This window comes from Cyprinus carpio, chromosome B25 (genome assembly GCF_018340385.1).
Source record: "Cyprinus carpio isolate SPL01 chromosome B25, ASM1834038v1, whole genome shotgun sequence".
Lineage (NCBI taxonomy): Eukaryota > Metazoa > Chordata > Actinopteri > Cypriniformes > Cyprinidae > Cyprinus > Cyprinus carpio.
Window position 1 is genome coordinate 9,478,366 of NC_056621.1, and position 18,065 is coordinate 9,496,430.

At 36.8% G+C, this 18,065-nt stretch overlaps 1 protein-coding gene across 4 annotated transcripts in view; it reads right to left on the reverse strand.

Annotated features, from left to right (window-relative positions):
* Positions 1-962: 962 nt before the first annotated feature.
* sept15 (septin 15) overlaps positions 963-18,065 on the reverse strand; it is a 28,292-nt gene continuing 11,189 nt past the window's right edge. For 2 of the 4 annotated variants that reach the window (XM_042753721.1, XM_042753719.1), the window contains exons 3-14: positions 15,477-15,583; positions 11,641-11,741; positions 11,341-11,475; positions 9,338-9,455; positions 9,142-9,234; positions 8,153-8,249; positions 7,732-7,743; positions 4,593-4,644; positions 4,307-4,432; positions 3,670-3,805; positions 3,413-3,558; positions 963-2,588 (exon numbers count right to left, since the gene is read on the reverse strand). In XM_042753721.1, the coding sequence (XP_042609655.1) occupies positions 2,549-2,588; positions 3,413-3,558; positions 3,670-3,805; positions 4,307-4,432; positions 4,593-4,644; positions 7,732-7,743; positions 8,153-8,249; positions 9,142-9,234; positions 9,338-9,455; positions 11,341-11,475; positions 11,641-11,741; positions 15,477-15,583 (1,163 nt within the window). In that variant the 3' untranslated portion in view covers positions 963-2,548. The remainder of the gene's footprint in view (positions 2,589-3,412; positions 3,559-3,669; positions 3,806-4,306; positions 4,433-4,592; positions 4,645-7,731; positions 7,744-8,152; positions 8,250-9,141; positions 9,235-9,337; positions 9,456-11,340; positions 11,476-11,640; positions 11,742-15,476; positions 15,584-18,065) is intronic. The other 2 variants (XM_042753723.1, XM_042753722.1) reach the window with 1 other exon arrangement.

Here is an 18,065-nt window from a genome sequence, read left to right on the forward strand (position 1 = left end):
CTTATCCCAAAGACAACCACCCTACCGAAGAAAACAGATCCTACACCGAAGAAAACAAGACAACCCAAAGACAACCACTCTACCGAAGAAAACAGATACCCCAAAGACAACCACCTACCGAAGAAAACCACCCTACCGAAGAAAACAGATCCTACCCCAAAGACAACCACTCTACCGAAGAAAACAGATCCTACACCAAAGACAACCACTCTACCGAAAAAAACAGATCCTACACCAAAGACAACCACCCTACCGAAGAAAACAGATCCTACACCGAAAAAAACAGATCCTACACCAAAGAAAACCACCTTACCAAAGAAAACAAATCCTACGCCAAAGAAAACCACCCTACCGAAGAAAACAGATCCTACGCCGAAAAAAACAGATCCTACACCAAAGACAACCACCCTACCGAAGAAAACAGATCCTACACCGAAAAAAACAGATAATACAAATAAGAAAACCACCCTACCGAAGAAAACAAATCCTACGCCAAAGAAAACAAATCCTACGCCGAAGAAAACAAATCCTACGCCAAAGAAAACAAATCCTACCCCAAAGAAAACAAATCCTACGCCGAAGAAAACAAATCCTACCCCAAAGAAAACCACCCTACCGAAGAAAACAAATCCTACCCCAAAGACAACCACCCAAAGAAAACCGATCTTACCCGTAAGACAACCACCCGAAGAAAACATCCAACAATCCTACCCCAAAGACAACAACCTTTATTGCTAATTCTTTTGAGTTTTTGTGAAGTGCTACAAAGAACCATAAGAACCTTCAAATACTTTTCTGCTGTTTTCTGAAGGAGCAGAGTTGTTGTTTTCGTTATATTTGTCAAGTATGGTTTTATGCTAATGTTTTTAGTACAAAGACAAAATAAAATACACATTTAACAACCTCAAAAACAGTGTTGGACCACAGATAACACGGATAAGAAAACATGACAACACGACCAGTATCAGCATAACATCTCGTGTTTAATATTGTACAGTTAGGCAGAAAGATTAACAGTTGAAGATATTAACATGAAGAAATACAATCGGAAATTGAAACTTGTATACATATACAAACAATAATAATAAAACACACATGTCTAGAGTCATGTTCAGGTCTACTGTAAAAAAAAAATTGATAAATGTGGTTAAAGAAAAGATTTTTTCCTTTTTCCCAGAATACTGTTCTACTAAAACCTTAAACTTAACATGTACTTCAGAGCGTCTGTGTGGTTTAGCGACCCACAACAGGAAGAACGGAGTGTTTTCAAACTTGCATAATGACAAACCTGCAAAATATATATAATAGTGTGTGATCACATGAGGCATACAGGGACTCTTTATTGCCCTTTGCATTGAGAGTTTTGAGCACGTTGCTGTCTAAACGCTGTTTGGCATGTGTTAGACCTGAAGCCTGCGTGTTACAAATCTAAAATATCCGACAGAAACTAAAGAGCTCTTCCATTCTCGTTTCCATTTGGAATGTAGAGTGGGTTTATTATAAAGGGTAATCTGGGTAAGTATGGCTAAAATAGCATCTGTTTAGATATACTGAAATCACTCAGGTTAAAAACTGACCATCAAGCCCTGATCTAGGACCAGCCCCAACAACTAAAAATCCAAGTCCCAACTATTAAAATGAAACAAACTGGTCTCAGATCAGTTTAGGAATAGGTTGAAGCACATCTGACATAATCGGTTCACAATAAAAAATAAAATAAAACAAAATGAGCAGAAACAGTCTGCAATTTTAAGGCAGAATGTTCGAGCAACATCCTATATGATTATTGTAATTATTTTATATCCATCCATATCAAAAAATGACTATTGTTATTAATGTTGACAATCATGCCATTTTGTATTACACCATCTATGGTAGGGACACAATTATCTACGTACACAGCCAGCAAATGGGTTTAAACACATGGAAAACTGTTATTGTCATAATTTAGCTGTGCAATAATGTTAAAACAAGTCTTTAAATGTTTATGACCCCAAAGAAACACACAAGTCACACACACACTAGCAGAAATCAAAGACCATAAACCATCTATCCATAGCGTTGCTTTTCAACACATACATGCTTAGCTCTGTATAAACTCGTTCCACTTGCTTCCGTCCGTCTGTGACATCCTCCATCACACCCATCCAAACCTACCACGAGACCTTCTTAACGCCAAGATGTGTGAATGTGTGAGAAATGATCCCAAACAAAGTATTGAAGTATTGATTGTAATAACCAGAATTTAAAGTTTCAAAGGAATGTTGGTCGATATTCTCTATCTAATCGAAAGGTTGAGAACATGCACTTGACACACTGGGCATGTGGTGTAATATTGTAGTAATCCAGAAGAGGGCGGTAAATTTGTGTGTGGATGTGACTATAAAAATACCCTATATTTTCATAGCGTTCACTCATGCAATGAAATGTGCAGTAAAGTGTACCATAGCACTCCTGCGTGTGTTTCTTATGGGGTCATAGAACATTACAGCCTCAAAAGAGATGCAAGGAGTTTCTGGTTTTATAAGGAATGGAGCTTCATGATGCCTTAAAAGATTTTTCCTTTTTTCTTGTTCTTTTCCATTGTCCTGAAAAACACAAAGAAACAAAAACATTGGTCAGGAAGTTAAATAAAATAGTAAATTGTTAGTTATAGATGATGAAATGTAATTATTAATATTTTTCCATTACTAGTATTTAAATTTTTTTTTAACATTAATACTTTTTGTTTTCTTTTTATGCCACTGCTTTAATGCTTTGCAACAATATACACTACCATTTACAAGTTTAGGGTTTTAAAGAAATAAATACTTTATCAAAAGTGACAGTAAAGACATCTGTAATGTTACAAAAATAGATCTTTTAAATAAATAAATACTTTATCAAAAGTGTTTTTAACTTTTTGAAAAATCCTGAAAAGCAAAAACATACAGACCACAAAGTTTTTGAATGGTAGTTTAACATAAAAACTGAAAATTTAGTAAAACATAAACTATAATATGCAGACTGTCTTTAATATCTCTTAGGGAATTCATTAAATCATACCTGTCATTAAAATAACATTAACAAAATATTAAAAAATAATTTAATTAAAAATAAATTCATTCATTTCAAATACGCTAAAATCACTATATTAATTTTGTATTACACTTTTTTAAAATGCTAAAACTATTTCAGGTTCAAATCAGACTCTGAATCCAGATTTTCAATGTGATCGAGATTTTTGGATGCAAGAGACAAATGGGACAGTCAGCTTGCTTGAATCTACTGCATGAGTGCGGTTCTGTATTTATTTAAAAAATAAAAAAAAATAAAAAACATTTACTGCATAATTTAGGGACTGAATAATACAGAGAGCTACAGAAAGACTATTTTAAGAGAAAGCAAGACACTGAGGAAATGAGAGTCTCACTTTGATGCATCAAGTTTCTGCTGCTCCAGGATGCGTTGCTGGGCCTCCCAATTGGCTTTTTCATCCTCAAACTGGCGCCTCTTCTCCTCGAGCTCTTTGTACTGAGCTTCTAGATTCTTCTTCATCTGTTCGTGACGCCGCTCCAACTGCATCAAAGATGCCCAAGGATTTTTAGGATATAAGCCATGATAAATATAGAGTGCAACAGGAAAAAATGCGGCGCTAGAAACCAAACGCATGCGTCCTCACATACACACCTCTGCCTCAGAGTCCTTCAGTTTTTGCTTCTTTTCTTTGACCTTCATCTCAAAGACCTGCTCCATCTCTGTCTCCATCTTCTTCATCTTCATCACGTGCTCCCTCCTCTCCTCCTCCATCTGGGCCAGAGGACTCCTACAAAAGAGACATCACAACAATTTTAACAGAGGTGGAGAAATATAGCATTATGTAACTTGTTCAACCATTAGAGCCTCTGCAGTGAATGGGTGCCGTCAGAATCTAAACAGCTAATAAAAACATCACAATAATCCACATTCAAAAGGCTCATATTTTAGCTGTAAACAACAGTTTAAGGTTAAAATTTACTATGATGGATTTGTTTCTTACAAACATGGAGCTTTTGATTCATTAACTGTGGACTTGAATGTAATGAACTCTTATTCTGACGGCACCCATTCATTGCAGAGAGGTAAATACATCGAAACCTGTTCTGATGAAGAAACTATCTCATCTATATCTTGGATTGCCCGAGGGGGAGTACACTTTAAGAAAATTTTTATTTTTGGGTGAACTACTCCTTGAAGACGAGACTTTTTAAGAATTTTTAACCACTAGACTAAACATGTTTGTTGTTTGGGGCAAAACACTGAACTAAAAACAGAACTGTACTCGTACTTTGTGAGCTGGCCCTTGTTCTTGGTGGCGTCGACCCCGTTGCAGGTGACGGCTGCTAGTTTCTTACTCCGGTAGTTTTCATAGTGAACATTATTGGTCACGTCCTTCAGGTCCTGCATGTGAGTCCTGCAAAGGATTGTTTGATGACAGGTTAAACTTTGATTAAAACTCCAATTCAGTATTTGTCTTTCAATGACTTGATGCTGGACACTTGTCAGGCCGAGCCTGGATAGAACACAGTGTTAATTCACAGTTTTCTCATGTAACACATCACATTGTTTCTCACCTGATGAGCATATTCCTCAGGACCGTGAAGTCACAGTGCTCTCCGTTCTCCACTGAAACAGGAAGAAATGGATGTTTTAGCTCAGTAATATCACACAGACTTTCAAACCCTTCAAAACATTACATTTTCAGCTTTCATTTAAAATGTCAAAATTCAATCTTTAAAGCAATTAAACAAGAAAAAAGTAGGCACTACTTGAATATTGATGTGCAGGGCTATAACATATAATGCTTTAAAACTGTTAATTGTAACAATAAAAGCTGACATGAAAATGCATTATTTTTTTGTGGATGTATGCAGTTATGATAGACACTTAATATGAGATTGGACCTCTATTTTAATAAAATATGCAGTCAGAAACAAATGTTAATAGGGATGCATGATATATCAATACCATATCAGTTATCAGCTAAGGTTTTTTAATTTACCAGTATTGGTCAATATTCAAAATGAAATTTTGCATGCTCAATTCCCTCTATTTTTACATTTCGATAACCTTTGCATCTATAGCAAATCTGAAAAGTCATAAATTATTGTAAAAGATAATGTTGATGCTTAATTTAACTGAAGCATTTTAAACTTAATTTCAGTTTTTAGTATTTATTCTCAATTTATTTCGATAACATAGAATGGAATTCTATTACTAGACATTTATTCATTATTGGTCGTAACGTGATGAGCAATATTGTACAGTATTCTTCATTTACTTAGACTAAATAGTGCAAAATTATACCTCTAGCCATTTATCAATTATGGGTCATAACATGAAAACAATAATTTGTATTATAATGTTGTGAGGACAACATCCACTTTAAACAGTTTAAGCTTTCTGTATTCCTAATTTATTTTTAGTTTTTAGAATTTAGCAATTTGTCATTTATCGGTAATAAGACTTAAAATAAAACAATTAATGGGCTGATCATATCAGAGAGAATTTTAATATCAGTGCATCCCTAATTTAAAAAAAATACATTTAAAAACAAACATAATACAGTTACAAATTACACATTTATAAGCAAACAGCATCAGACACTGAGGTTGTTGATGGAACAAAATTAATCAGGTAACAATATCAGACAAACAAAAAAAAAAATCAAAAGACACAGGTCAGGTGATTGTCAAATTAAACAAAAAACACAATTTAGTAATTAAACATCAAAACAGTTAACAGTCACAAAACTTAACAGCAGGTTAGCAGTTCAGACTGCTGTTATGTGATCATACACAGGTATGTATGTTCAAACATGGTTGTCATCACATGACCAGAGACACTGTTTTCTGGAAGATGGTTAAAGGATGAAACGTTTTCTGCAAGTCTAACCTGCACCGTTACAGCAGTTACACAGCCCTACGATGCTTTACCAAGTGAGCATCTTACCTATAAGGAGAACTCATGCTGATTGACCACCCCACGTGTCAATCATCTGCTACAACCACCTACCTGTGAGAGAGCAGCTGGAGGGGCGGGACTAAAGTCTCTCCTGAGGGAACACCCACTCAACCTGTGATTCATAGGCTACTACGACTAAAAATGGTGTGTTGTAGGAAGGGTTACATGGCATAGCGATGACAAGCAGAGAGACCAGCCAAATGGAGCTAGGAAGAGGAGGGGCAGGGGCAGGGGGTGGAGTCATATGTCTAAAGGGATCATGGGATTTGTAATTTCCTCTTTGATGGGACAGCAAACTCCTGATGCTTACAGGTATAGATGGTGCCTCCCTTATATTGGGTCGTATGTTAAGACAGTGTTGATCAGAGGTTAGAATGGAAACATTAGCACTCATTCAACCCCGCATCAGAGTTCTGAGGCAAAAATGCTTATAAATGATGATGTCAATGTACTATAATATAAAATTATGTATATAAAAGGAAAAAAATATATGTTTTGACCTCAGGGGTACATTTTGTATCCCTCAACGTATTTAAATCCAAAATGGGGGTTGGAAAGAAGTAATGGGAGGCATGCATGTCTGGATGCAAGGTTTTGTTTAAACATATGAGTAGGGCTGGGTGATATATCAAATATTTATGATGTATTTGCAATGATTTTGTTGGCAAAATCAAATGAAGCAACATCATAAATATTAATGTAATTTTTTAATTTGTGGTTATTAGTCTAGCTCTGTGTTCCCACCTCATCTATGAGTTGCAAAATATCTGCAAGTAAATATTGCTGCTTACTTACACTGCCACATTAGTAAATATAATCATAATGGAAATATAATTTTTTTCTTGTGATAATTTATAGAAAATTTTCATTTTTTTTTTAAAAAATACTTAAAAACTATATTTCCAAACTAAAAACTGTATGATTATATTTCAAATCTTTTCAAATGTTTTTATTATATATTATATTATTGTATGAAGTAATTTGTAATTATACACACACACACACACACATTTTATAATACAAATTACATTATGTAATGATATACAATAAAATAATTTGAGTTCTTGAAAAAAATTTATTATGTGTTATAAAATTATATATTATTTGTATTATATATATATATTTGAAAAAAAATTATTATGTGTTATAAAATTATATATTATTTGTATTATATATATATATTTTACTTTTTTTAATAATTACATTACAACATACATATTTACATATATATATTACTAAATTATATATTATATATTATTTTATATATATCAGATATATATATATATATACATACACACACACACACACACACACACACACCACCCACATATAGTTTTCAAAACCTCAAATTAAAATATATTATGCAATAATAACACAATGAGGTTTTAAAAAGTGTTATTTTCTTATTTGAGGGTTTTTATTTGTAATGTATACTAAAATCTCAGCAAAAGTATTCATTTATAGTTTCACACTTTCTGATGCATTTGTACATATCAAATATTAGCAAAACTCTATTTTCTAGCTATATCGTCCAGCCCTACATAGAGGGTAATTAAGAACCTATAAATATGTTAGAGAGCAGTGTTGCTCTATTTTCTACGGGGCTGCAGCTTATAGGTTTCTCCATGACTATTTGTTGAGCACAAATCTGACAATCAGCAAAGATTCTGAGCAGCAAAAAGGTGAAAGAGGAAGGAGAGGGGGAGGCCTTAACGAAGAGCGTATAAATGAAAAAATGGTTTTGTTTACCAATAATGCCCTCTGTCAGTCATGGAAAAGAGCAGACAGAAAGAAAAAAAGAGAAAAGAAAGAATGACACGTAAACAACCAAGGAAAAAAAGACACACTCGCTCACCACACAACAACAATTCCAAATGAAAAAGTTTTCAGGGAGGAGAGCTTTGTAAAGAAAGAGATGTGGAGGAGGTACAACCACAACAACAAGTCATTTGTGGCCTGTGATGAAAAGAGGTGGGGGGGGACAATCTTTCTCTCTGGTAAACCTAACACCTCGTCGCCCTCCCTTTTCCAGAACTCCTCAGGTAGGACATTTGACCTGAGAGACAAATCTTCCAGCAAGCCCATGCACTTGTTTCACGCGCACTGGAACACCCCTGTTCTCTTTAGAAATGGTACAAACTCATATGGGTCATGCTGATGCGGCACGTACCTTCTGCCACACCCCAGGGGTACTGACGCCCTCTAACCTTCCTGCCATTAACTTCGATCACCACGTTGCTACCGACCACAGCCAGAGGCATCTTCTCCTGTTGGTACAAACCACAGTTAATTAAAGTGAGCCTGTATCGACCACACACCGAGAAAGTGAACAGACACAGGGGGTCTGATGTAGATTTGCACTGAACTTCAGAGCCACAGACGGGTCAGTCAACTAAACTGGCTTTGCAGCAGTTGCATGTCATCAATAATAACCTCAAGCTAACCTAGAGAAACAAACAACATTGTTGATGCTGCTGGGACAATTACAGACTTTAAAGACAAAACATTTCTCATTGTTTTTCTGTCGTCAAATTTCAATTTGTAAGATTTATGTAAGGCTTCATAATAAGGCACTTGATCCATTAGGAAATATGAACTAACAATGAACAATATTTTTTTTTTACAGGATCTTCAGGATACTTACTGTGACTAATGATTTTCTATGACTCTTCTATAGTTAGATTACGGACAACTTCCAGTTGATCAAGATTTTATATATAAATACATAAATCATTTTAAAGAAAATTGTCCATGCAAAAATCTATTTCTAATAGATTATATATTGCAGAGGATAATTAGAAATTTATATTCACTCAAGACATTGCAATTACTTTTCCCTGTGTATTTAAAAATTATACATTTTTATAATAAATAATGAATGATACATATTACTTTTTGTTTTATAAATTATAAAAAATATAAGTATATATACAATTTAAATGCACAAATTATATATAAATTTTAGCATATTTATAAACTATCATTTACCAAATTTGGCAACTCTGAATCTTTTGTTCATTTTAGTTTTTGTTTATAATTGTAGTTGATTTTTATTTTTTGTTGATATTGAATAATGTTGTCTGTAATTATCTGCTGTACTCCTGCCAATGTACAGTTTCTTTTAGTGCTTTGTATTAAGCAAATGGATTGACTCTTTACCTTTATCTTTCGGATCAGTTTGCTGTCCTCATCGTCCTCTGTGTCGGGAAACTCGTAGATCTTGATTTTGTGCTCCTGGATCTCCTTCATGATCTAATGATGAGAGAACAGTAGTGTTTGTAGTACTTGAGAAAAACTGTAACATGCAAATCTTCAGCTGTAAAATCATATGTAAAGATCACATATTAACACACACCTGTTTCTTGAACAGCTGACACTCCTCTGGCGTGAGAGTATCAGCCTTGGCGATGAGAGGGATAACGTTGACTTTGTCATGAAGACGCTTCATAAACTCAATATCAAGAGGCTTCAGTCTGAAAAAAAAAGATTCAGAATACAAGTGAATTTGTCTAACAGTTTACACTTGTTTTCGTGCTAATACATTATTCTTTTAGATTAATAAATTTATTATTGTACAGCAAGGTACAGTTACAGTAAATACAGTGCAGTACAAAATGGCAAATCTATACTATGACAATATTACCTTTTTTATTTAAAATATTCTTAAAATACAACTACTGATTTACTACTTAATAACGATGAAGTAAAATAAATAAATGCATTAAAATAAAGTATAAATAAATAAATAAATAAAAAATGTAATTTAAAGTATAAATAAATAAATAAATAAATAAAGGGGTGTGACTATTCCAATTTTCTCTTAGGGGTATAAATGTATACTCTTCTATGCATAGCATATAGAATACAGTATAGAAAAGTATAGAGTAGTTTATGATATAATATAGGTTATTGTAGTATAGTGCATCATGGAAATAATTTTAGAACTTAAAAATAAAACAATAAAAAAAAGCATATGTTTTCGCATAGTTTTGCACATGGGTAATATAAATATAATGAACAATGACAGTAACGGTAAGGTTAAGTAAAACATTGGATAAGTCTGCGAAGCTTACACATAAACTAAACAGAAAAAATGTCTTTTGAAGTGATGCAATAGAACTGAAACAAGTAAGGCACCAGAAATGGGCATGAATAAACAGAGCAGAGGCACAGAGCCGCCACCACACAGCACTGAACGTTTTCTCATCGTTTCCTTCCAAACCAGAAAAATTATGTCATGGAGGGAATGAGCGCTTCACTCTGTCTCTCTTTGCATCACTTTCGTTTGAGATTCCAAACAAAGAGGCTGTTCTTACACTAAGCAGGGTTTGTGTGTGTGTGTTTTTGTGGCATTGGGGGCCAACTGAGGGGCTTTTTATACATTTCAGGAATGTCAAGACTGAAGATGCAACACAAAGGTCACAGAGATATGAATGTTGCTTCATGGTGGCCTCTCAAAAAGGGCATGCAAGAAAATAGCTGTTTGTAGACACAGGGCTACGGGGTCACACTATACTGTATGTAAATATAGAAGTACAGTGCTTCGTTTGTCTATTCAGAGAAAACAGATGATAAATTACAAACTTGTGTAAGTTTCTTTCTTATGTTGAACACAAAGGAGGATATTTTGAAGAATTTTGGAGAACCACAGAGTTGTTGGTCCCCATTGTCTACCATAGTAGGGAAAAAAAATATTATGAAAGTCAATGGGCACCATTAAATGTTTAAGTGATTACCAGCATTCTTCAAAATATCTTCTTTTATGTTCAACATAAGAAAGGTTTGGAACGACATAAGGGTGAGTAAATGATGACAAAATTTTCATTTTTAGGTTCCTTTAAAATCACAAACAACAGATAACGGCATTGAAAAGATAAATAAAAAACACCCACTATAATAAAAACAAAGAAAAAGAATAATCCTGCAATAAATTTCACACCTGCAATAAATTACAAATCTCATTTCTGATATAAAAAAAAAAAAAAAAAATCATAATTTGAGCAAAAATGAGCCAAATAAGCTAGTTAGAGTCAATGCCTATCATACGACAAGCCCAGTTTAGTAGGCATTATGTAAGGCTTTTGGATCTGGGTGTGGGTAGTATGCATCTCCATCTGTGCTCATATGTCCTCTGTCTCTCCATTTCACCCGTTAATGCATTTCATTCAATGCACAGTCTGATGCCTTCATTGTACCACAGTTGTACGGTATTCATGCACAAAATTCCAACATCATCCCACTCCTGAGCAAAGTGCATAATGTGTAAATCAGGACATGTGTGTGTGTGTGTGTGTGTTGCTTCTATTTTAAGCTGGTTGATTCATTCCAGGCTTCGTTTGTGCAGGGTGCAGTACCCACCCGTGACCAGAGGGGGCGATGAAGTACAAGCAGCAGTGCACCCTGTTGTCAGGCATCTGCCTCCTGTTTACCCGGGATTCGGCATTGAGGAAGTCTTCAAACTTACTGTCGATGTAGTTGATGACAGGTTGCCAGCTGAAAGAAAGAAGAGAAGGACTGATGAAAAGCAAAGGCAGATGCAAAGATTGAGAAGCCATTGCATCACAACAGATTTGAAACCATCATATATAAAACCCAACATAATCTTATCTTTTGACTACATCCAAGAATCTGAAATGCCCCCAAAATTCTTAAACTCACCAGTTGCTGTTGTCCACCGCATCTCCAAAGCCTGGCGTGTCGACAATGGTCAGCGTGAGCTGGACACCCCCCTCCTTTATCAGTACTTTGGACTGTTCGACCTGAAATTAGGACCACAAGTTGTTACCACAGGATATGTGAGTTAGCCTGGGACAGCAACCTTGCCTGTTTTTTTCCAGATTCATGTCACTGGCACAACATCATTGCTAACTAACTCAAACCACAAACATGTGAGTGGAGAGATTGGTTAAAACTGGTTTGCGCATACACATTAGTACTTTTGCACCTGCATCAAACTGAAAGGTCACAGATGCCCCTAGAACATAAGCACTGATGAATATTAGCTGTATGTCATACAAAAGATGCTAATAACAAATAAGCATTTACAAGGTAACACGGTCAGCTAGTTGGTCCAACAAATAGTGAGTTTGACTAGTTTATTGTATTAAAAGCTGCGTCTTTAAATTCACTGCTGCTACATACAAACATGTTCATGTTTTTAAAATGACGTCAAGTTATAAATCATCATCCTTCCCCTTGCTAGCAACAGATGTTATCTCACGAGAGTTTCTGTGTCATCTTCTACATCATTTGCATTCGAGGTTAGGCCAGTGTCAGGCACCAAGGTGAGACACTGAAAGAGTCATCTCCAATGTCTCTATGATTCAGCTTCATTATCTCCTGAAGTTATTTCAGCTGCTTTCAGTAAAAACCGGCTTATTCTCACAAGCCTGGTTATTTTTGGCTGACCCTCTTTTTCTAAAACTGCACTCTCATTCACACATACACTTTCTCGCTAACAAAAACAACAACCACAACCTTTCTTAGTTCTTCAAAAAGAGGAGAGAGTGGGAGGGAGAAAATGAGGGGAATGGAAGTGGAGTGAACCTTAATGAAGCTCTTCCATCCTTGCTTATGCTAGGATGTTTATGAGGCACATCAGGCCACTTCAGTTTGCAACAAGACAGAAAAATAAATGTAGAAACACAGAGCCACAAAAATGTCAAGATTTTCATTCGACGCAACCAGAGTGGCCCTTGTGTGGCTGCTATGACAAACACTGCAGATTGTTTTGGAATATAAATACCCTTGCCGCTGACTCTATGTCCTGCCTGAAGTGACCACAGAGGACTAGACAGCCACACATCACAACATGGCCTTTGGCCAGGCTGACAAATTTATACCATGGGCATTCATTGTGGAACAGCTAAAGACAAAGCGTATTGCAGAAAGTATCCTGCCACCAGGGAAAACGCCAGAGAAGGTTAAGGTTGGGTTGGGTATGAAGGAGTGGGCGTGATGGGATGTAAATTTTAAGTTTTGATTAGGTTAAGGTATGGCTATTGGAAAGATCAAATCTAAAACTCTAGTAGTTTTGTGGCATTCAGAGTGTCCATCAGCTGAATCTTCCACGATTCAAAGTGTAGGGCTGGCACGATTAATCGCATGCATTTTGTCCTGCGTGTCTCATCAGTAAAGCCGGTTCCGTGATTAGCGTAAATGGGGTCACCTGAAAACGGGAGCGGCAGTTATGAGGACAGAGCCGAGTTCACTGACAAGCTACGCAATATTTCATTCATAATTGAGATTAAAATCGCATTCGATTATGAACACGATATTGCGTAGCTTGTCAGTGGTGAACTAACGGCTCTGTGTATGAACTCCCGGTGGTGAAAACAGGTGACGGATATTTACCGCTAATCACGGAACCGGCTTTACTGATGAGACACGCATGACAAATGCATGCGATTAATCGTGCAGCCCTATTCCAGTGGGTACAAGCAATGTCCCTTGGTTTAACATCACCTCTCCAAATGAGAATGGATTTGTTTAGATGTTGGGTGACAGATGCCACAGTCGCTGGATTCAAACTGTAAGAAGATGTGGAGGCTGTGTTTGGTTGGCTTCTGCACAGTTGTGAGAAAAGCAAATAACCCTAAACAAGCAACCCCCAAACGTTGATCCATGTGAACGGATACAATGATGAAAACACAGGCTTCTCACAAAAAAAAAAAGAGTGGAAATAAATCACATTTGAAGCCCTGTTCACGGTCCTGTGTATGTGAAGTCCATGAGGCTGTAGGGTGTCCCATTTGTCATTTTAGGTTTCAGAAGGGTGCTCAAGAGTGTTCAATGATGCTGTCGTCACAGCTGATATGTATACAACAGTCTATGTGGCATTACATCATTAATTTGTGGACTTGGAGGAGGACCGTAAGGACTTATGACGTCATTGGGGACAGAGTTTGACATGGCGGCTGCAAGAGACAAATGCATTTGCTGGACCAGTTATGATATCAGTCAGATTTTATTGGTGATTTGATGCCTAATCCTGCTCCTGGAGGGCCAATGTCCTGCAGAGTTTAGCTCTAACCCACTTGCCTCTAAGTTTCTATTAATCCGGAAGACCTTGAATAGTCAGTTCAAGTGTTTTTCTTTAAGATTGGAGCTAAACTCTGCAGGATAGTGGCATTTTAGGAGCACAACTGGACATCCCTGTGTTACTGTAAAATAAGTATGGCAGACAAGTTCTTGAAATTTCAATCTTTGCTCATTCAAGTAGACAGGAGATGTACATGCATGATTGGATAGCTTTTTCCAAGTTGGACACTAATTGAAATAACTTGCTCAGAAAGGACATGTCATGTCATCCAAGCTTGACCAAGGTACAAAACAACTTGGATCCAAACCTCAACAGTGAACTTACTCATGATATCAACAAAGACAGAGTTTGTTCATCAAGATAAAGGAAAACCGAGAGTGGCTGCACTTAAAACCCCAGAAAGGGCCGGGCCACCTCGGAACACGTCCCATCTCAAGGGTGGTGGGAAAGTCATTGCCGGGTTTTGGGTTTCGTGGGAAAATTCTTGACCTTCTGCTGAACCCTACTTGCCTCCAGAGGAATTTAGACCTCTTCATATTGCCCCTCCCATCCTCTTCAAAAAAACACTCCAATTGAGTCACTCCATCATACCGCAAGCTCTTTTCAGTGTCTCCTCCCCGATTTCCGATGTTCCAGCCTCAGCATCTGTTCTTGCCTTGTTTATCAAATCCATATAAGGTCAAAACTCTGCTGTCTCTTTCCTCTGGGATGTCTGGGAGCATTTGCTCTGGCCTGGGACCTTCAGAAGGCAGGAATCTGTTTGTGATTGCTTGAGCCTGCTTGGTGCTCTGCACTCCAGCTGTCTTAATGCACTTGTGTGTTGGCTGAATTGAAATTGCCAAGACAAAAAGCAATCTTGAGTGTGTGAGTGTTATTAATGCAATAAGGCCCAATCTTTCCTCATAGTCATGCAGCTAATCTAACAAGAAGCACTTAAAAATTATCAAAACTTTGCTGCTCAACTGAGAAGAGCAGTGGGTCCCAACTGCATGTGTAACCACTGGATAACAGAGTGGATATGTTTACTTCCTCAACTTGCTGATAACACAACACAGGCCAGTTTCAACAACAAATTCACCTCAGACAGACCAAAAATTGGTTCCTACAGCACAACAGTGGAGGCATACAAGAAAACAGATTGGTATTCTGCTGTATACAAAAGGTTGCACAGTTAGGTAGCACAGTTCATTTGAATGGTGCACTTTGTTTACAACAAAAAAGGCTGCCAACTCCTGGTCCAAGGTAAGAATAAGAAATCAGACCTCAGAAGCCTCCCTCATGGCTTCTCTCTGTCACATCTAGCTGCAAGGCAGTGGAAGATAATGGTGGCTGGAGATAAAGGGTCAAAGGTAAGGGAAGAAAGAGAGAGAAAACTAACATAGAGATAGTGTTAGATAAAGGGAAGACCACTGGATCAGTATCAGGAGTCAAAGGTCAGCTAAAGAGGACATACCTGAACAGTCTTCTTGATCCTTTGAGATGGACCAGGGTAGTCTTTGGAGTACAGGTCTGTCAGAAAGAGGGAATTGATAAGCGTGGATTTGCCCAGTCCAGACTCACCTAGAACAGAAAAGCGGAACAAAAATGTTAAGTTGCTGTGCTTAACTTTTGCCAGAATGAAATGCCAAATGCAAGAGAGACGGAGACACCCATACTTAAAAACAGGAGGTGATGAATATGAGATTCTCTACAGATCCTCAAAAGCTTTCTCACATCCAACCACCCACACAGAAACACACAATTAGTTTGTTGTTTTTAAGCCAACTAATGGCACATGTGGGACCCTAGCCAGAACTTCTTGAAGACAGTAATCAAATGACAGCAGATTCATGGGAATATTGGGAAAGCATTGTGGACAAAGAGGAAGACTGAGAGAGAGAGAAAGCTCTTTTATTCTAAAGTAATAATACAACATTGCTTACTCCATTCCCTCTAGCCAACTCCACACTTCTCTTTAGAACTGATGAGCAAGAGGCTGTGTCATTTTGAACATCTCTTGAATTGGGGGAAGGGAATGCTTGGGCTCATCTGGCAGAAAAGACCACCAATGTACACCATCTTCACCTACTCAAATACACATTCTCACTCCACGTTTTTGACACAAAGCTTGATCCTAGGCTTCAAGAGGGGGTGTTTAAAGCTGCATCTCTCAATAAATCTTCCCACTGACAATCCTCTGCTACTGAACTTCCAAATCTTGCCTTATTCACTTACTACACCAAGCCCAATGTGGACATTTACCAACTGTAAGAAGAAACCAATATTCAGTGGAAAATAGTTTGAATTGTTCATTGATATTTGATTGGATTGTTAGGCTTGATTATGACATCAAGTAAATTTGCAAAAGTATGTGCACTTACCAGTGTGTCCAATGGAGCCAAAACGGTTCAATATTTGGACACATACACACTTAAGGTTCTCTGTGCTGTGCCAGAGATAACACACAGACACCAAACCCACGCTCTGTCTTCTAAGTAAATTTACGCCTTCTTGCCTCTGGCTAAAAAGACTTACCTAAACAAGACAGAGGGATTGGACTGTGAGAGCATCTATGTGTGTGAGGTTGTGGGGGGAAGATGTGAGGACATCAGTAACCTGAAACTGAGGTGACCAGTGGAAGAGTAGGAAAGGGGGGAGGAGAGACAGACAGAGAGAGACGGAGTACTGTTTGGTCTGTCTGCACTTACACTGGCATTTTAATGGAAGCCATGTACCAACAACAAGACCATGGGGAAACGACACTTTTTCTTTCTTTTTTTTCCACTAACATATGCAGGATATAACATATGCTAACTAGTGACGACAGCTGAATACATTTCAAATCAATTCAAAGAAACTTAAACTGATTGGTTCATCATGTACAGCAAGATACATATATTCAAAATGTACATGTTTAACTAGCGTTATTTTTAGATTTCTTTTTGGTGTTTTGTCTTTATTATGATATGAGAGTGGAGAGCAGACAGGAAGTGAATTGGGAGAGAGAGAGAGAGTGGGGTGGGATCGGGAAAGGTCCTCGAGCTGGGACTCGGGACGCCCATAAAGGCCCTCGAGCTGGGATTCTATCTCTGGACAGCCATTTTGGCTGTTGACACCGAAACAGTTTTATTTTAGAATTATTTATATAGGCTACTATTATATTATTTACAAATATTACAAAATAGATTATGTATTTTCAGTTTTCATTCTAATTTTAGTTTTAAAGTTTTAATAATTTCATTGTGTGCTCGTATATTAATATTTCTATTAAGTTTTAATTAATTTCTTTAATTTTAGTATTTCTCTTTATTTCAGTTAGTTATTAAAGCAATGTTTCTATCTAATATTTATATATTTTTTTCAGCTGTAAATTATCAAAAATGATCAAATTTTAAAAACTACTAGTTTTATTTAATGATAAAACAATGGGTTACAATGGTAAAAGTTAGATTTAGTCCCAAAACTACGACAAAAAATACATTTTGCAAACATTCAGATCACAAAAATACTTTTCATAAATATAACAATAAATTGCTATATAATAAATAATTGTTATAGTTGTAGTTTACTTTTGATTGCATAACTGATTGGCTAAAACCACATAAAATGTTTCTGAAAACATACAAAAATCTAAATAAATTGCAAATTTGTTTGCTCAAACCATTTCCAGGGTTAGTTTAGGCTAGTAAAAACTTGTGCATTACAGAAACCACACACTAGTATTAGTATACACACGCACAGCAGATGTATTCATGAAATCCCAATACCACTGCTTTAACGGGTGTGAATAAGTAGATTAGCCTCCAGCTCCAGATATCTCTAATGCCCTGTTTCTCCCTCTCTTTCCCTCTCACCCCCTCAGGGCAAAACCAGACCCAATTAGCCTCATCCCCTCTTTTAATTAAATATCGGTCCACATGATCTCTGAAAACGAGATGCTTCAGTCACACAGCAAGGATCCAGGTCTAGTTCACAGTTGGCTGACCTTTATCAGACCCACGGATGAATGGAGTGAACTCACCTCCCTGACTCGTTTTGGACCCTTTAACGTCTTTCTTTTTCT